At 39.7% G+C, this 2,534-nt stretch overlaps 1 protein-coding gene across 1 annotated transcript; it reads left to right on the top strand.

Annotated features, from left to right (window-relative positions):
* On the top strand, positions 10-2,182 carry LOC104787748 (probable arabinosyltransferase ARAD1). Its single transcript, XM_010513369.1, has 3 exons — positions 10-480; positions 675-1,076; positions 1,453-2,182. Exons 1-3 carry the CDS (start codon positions 10-12, stop codon positions 1,867-1,869), a joined length of 1,290 nt encoding a protein of 429 aa, XP_010511671.1. The 3' UTR covers positions 1,870-2,182.

Genomic DNA, 2,534 nt, shown 5'->3' with positions numbered 1-2,534 from the left:
GAAGAAGAAATGTACGGCAAAACCATATGCACAATCGTCTTCTTCATCTTCCTCGTTGCTTCTTTCTCAATCTACATGGGCACCGTCGATCCAAGACCTTACTTCTATCTCCGTGAGCCCTCTCCTTGTAGCTCCACGGGGAAACAACAACCTCTCCGTGTATTCATGTACGATCTCCCTCGGAAGTTCAATGTAGCGATGATGGATCCACGCAGCTCAGATGTTGAGCCACTCACAGGGAAGAATCTGCCTTCTTGGCCTCAGACTTCTGGGATTAAGAGACAGCACAGCGTTGAGTATTGGCTTATGGCTTCGCTTCTTCAGGGAGGTGGTGGAGGTGATGATGATGCTGAAGCAATTAGGGTTTTTGATCCGGATTTGGCGGATGCTTTCTATGTTCCTTTCTTCTCGTCCTTGAGCTTTAATACTCATGGGAAGAACATGACCGATCCTGATACTGAGTTTGATCGGCAATTACAGGTAATTTAGGATGTTCTGATTTAGTTTTTGGTTGATGGGTTAGCTCAAAGTCGTTGACTTTACTACAAATTTTGAATCTTTTTTCATAATTTCGGTGGTTTGTGGATGTTCTGATTTAGTTTTGGTTGATGGGTTTGGTCAAAGTTGTTAACTTTATTGCAAATGTTGAATCTTTGTTTCTTGTTGTGGATCAGGTAGAGTTAATGGAGTTTCTTGAGAATTCAGAGTATTGGAAACGTTCAGGAGGTAAAGATCATGTGATTCCGATGACACATCCTAATGCTTTCAGATTTCTAAGGCAACAAGTGAATGCGTCGATTCTTGTTGTTGTGGATTTTGGGCGTTATCCGAAAGACATGGCAAGTCTTAGTAAAGATGTTGTTTCCCCGTATGTACATGTTGTTGAGTCCTTGACAGAGGATGGTGATGATGGTATGAGGGATCCTTTTGAGGCTCGTACCACGCTTCTTTACTTCCGTGGGAATACTGCTAGGAAAGACGAAGGTAAAATCCGTCTGAGGTTGGAGAAGTTATTGGCTGGTAACTCTGATGTTCACTATGAGAAAAGTGTGGCAACAACACAAAACATCAAAGTGGTAAGCAACTTACCCCTCTCATATTCTCTAGGCAAGGATTCATACACTGGTTATATCCTGATAAAGAATCTACATAGTTTAAAACTTAAGAAAATGTGGTATCCAAGCATTCTCAGTCCAAGACCAATGTGATAGGTTGTCATGAAGCATGAGTATATATAGGATAGTGCTTTTGAGTCTTTTGGGGACCTATTAGGCATGAAAGGAATATGAGTTCTCTTCAACGAACTAAGGTTTCTAACTTTGGTACTTGTGTCAGTTAGTTTGTGCTCTTCATTTTGTAAGCTGATTTAGAGAAGAATTAGAGGAAGATATCTGATGTTGAACCTATCACATAGATAGTAATTCTTCTCTTCATGTTTTGGTTTGTCACCAGTCTACGGAAGGGATGAGATCATCAAAATTCTGTCTGCATCCAGCTGGGGACACTCCATCTTCATGCCGCCTATTTGATGCCATTGTCAGTCACTGCATTCCGGTCATCATAAGCGACAAAATCGAGCTGCCTTTTGAAGATGAAATAGACTACTCAGAATTCTCACTCTTTTTCTCTATAAAAGAGTCGCTTGAACCAGGCTACATCCTCAACAACCTCCGCCAGTTTCCTAAGGAGAAATGGCTGGAAATGTGGAAACGCCTGAAGAACGTATCTCATCACTTTGAGTTCCAGTACCCAACCAAGAGAGAGGATGCAGTAAATATGTTGTGGAGACAGGTGAAACACAAGATCCCTAATGTCAAGCTCGCTGTACATAGAAACAGGAGGTTGAAAGTCCCTGATTGGTGGCTTTGAAGAAATGACCATTATTTTTCTCAAAGGTTAAGTCTTTTCATTCTTCTTCAATACTGTACATTAGTTGATTCTTTTGTTACATTTTGCGTTTCACAATCCATTGATAGGCATATATTCTCTAAAAACATCATTATTTTTTAATAACCTGAGGTAGTTACATCTAAGTTCAGCACTTTATCTGTTTTGATTTTGTCTTTCAAGGTTCACTGATTCAGACACTTATATCTTGTAAGGTTTGAGATGAGAGTTCCTATTGTTGTAAACTTGTAATGGAAAACAAGATGATCTAGCCTGCTCCTCTTTATTCTTCGTATTCCAGCTTCTGTTTTGTTTTGTTTTGTTTTGTTTTGTTCTTAACACCACGAAATAAGTCAGTCAGTGTACATACGATATAAGTCATGGTACCACCAGTTTTGCTATTCATCAGGAACTTATACACCACGAAGTCTCAGTTCTGAGTGTCTGTCATCTTCTACACTACTACTATTGGCGAATCAAGAAATCTTTTCATGGGTTCTAAGAATATATCATCTGAATACTGAATGTAACTAAACCCACTAGAGAGATATGATATGAGTATGACCACCATAATCTTGGAACCGACCAACCGTATAATCTCTTTGAACCAGTGATTAAATTAAAGTGTAACAGGCCACATACCAAAA

Source organism: Camelina sativa, chromosome 5 (genome assembly GCF_000633955.1).
Source record: "Camelina sativa cultivar DH55 chromosome 5, Cs, whole genome shotgun sequence".
NCBI lineage: Eukaryota > Viridiplantae > Streptophyta > Magnoliopsida > Brassicales > Brassicaceae > Camelina > Camelina sativa.
Note: the sequence above shows the minus strand (reverse complement) of the source record. Positions and strands in the feature narration are given on the sequence as shown.

What these genes read in the sequence shown, in the direction of transcription:
- LOC104787748 (XM_010513369.1), top strand. Translation starts at nt 10, where the DNA reads ATGTACGGCAAAACCATATGCACAATCGTCTTCTTCATCTTCCTCGTT. An exon ending in AGTTTGATCGGCAATTACAG is followed by an intron (nt 481 to 674) that starts GTAATTTAGGAT and finishes GTTGTGGATCAG; the next exon opens with GTAGAGTTAATGGAGTTTCT. An exon ending in CAACACAAAACATCAAAGTG is followed by an intron (nt 1,077 to 1,452) that starts GTAAGCAACTTA and finishes GTTTGTCACCAG; the next exon opens with TCTACGGAAGGGATGAGATC.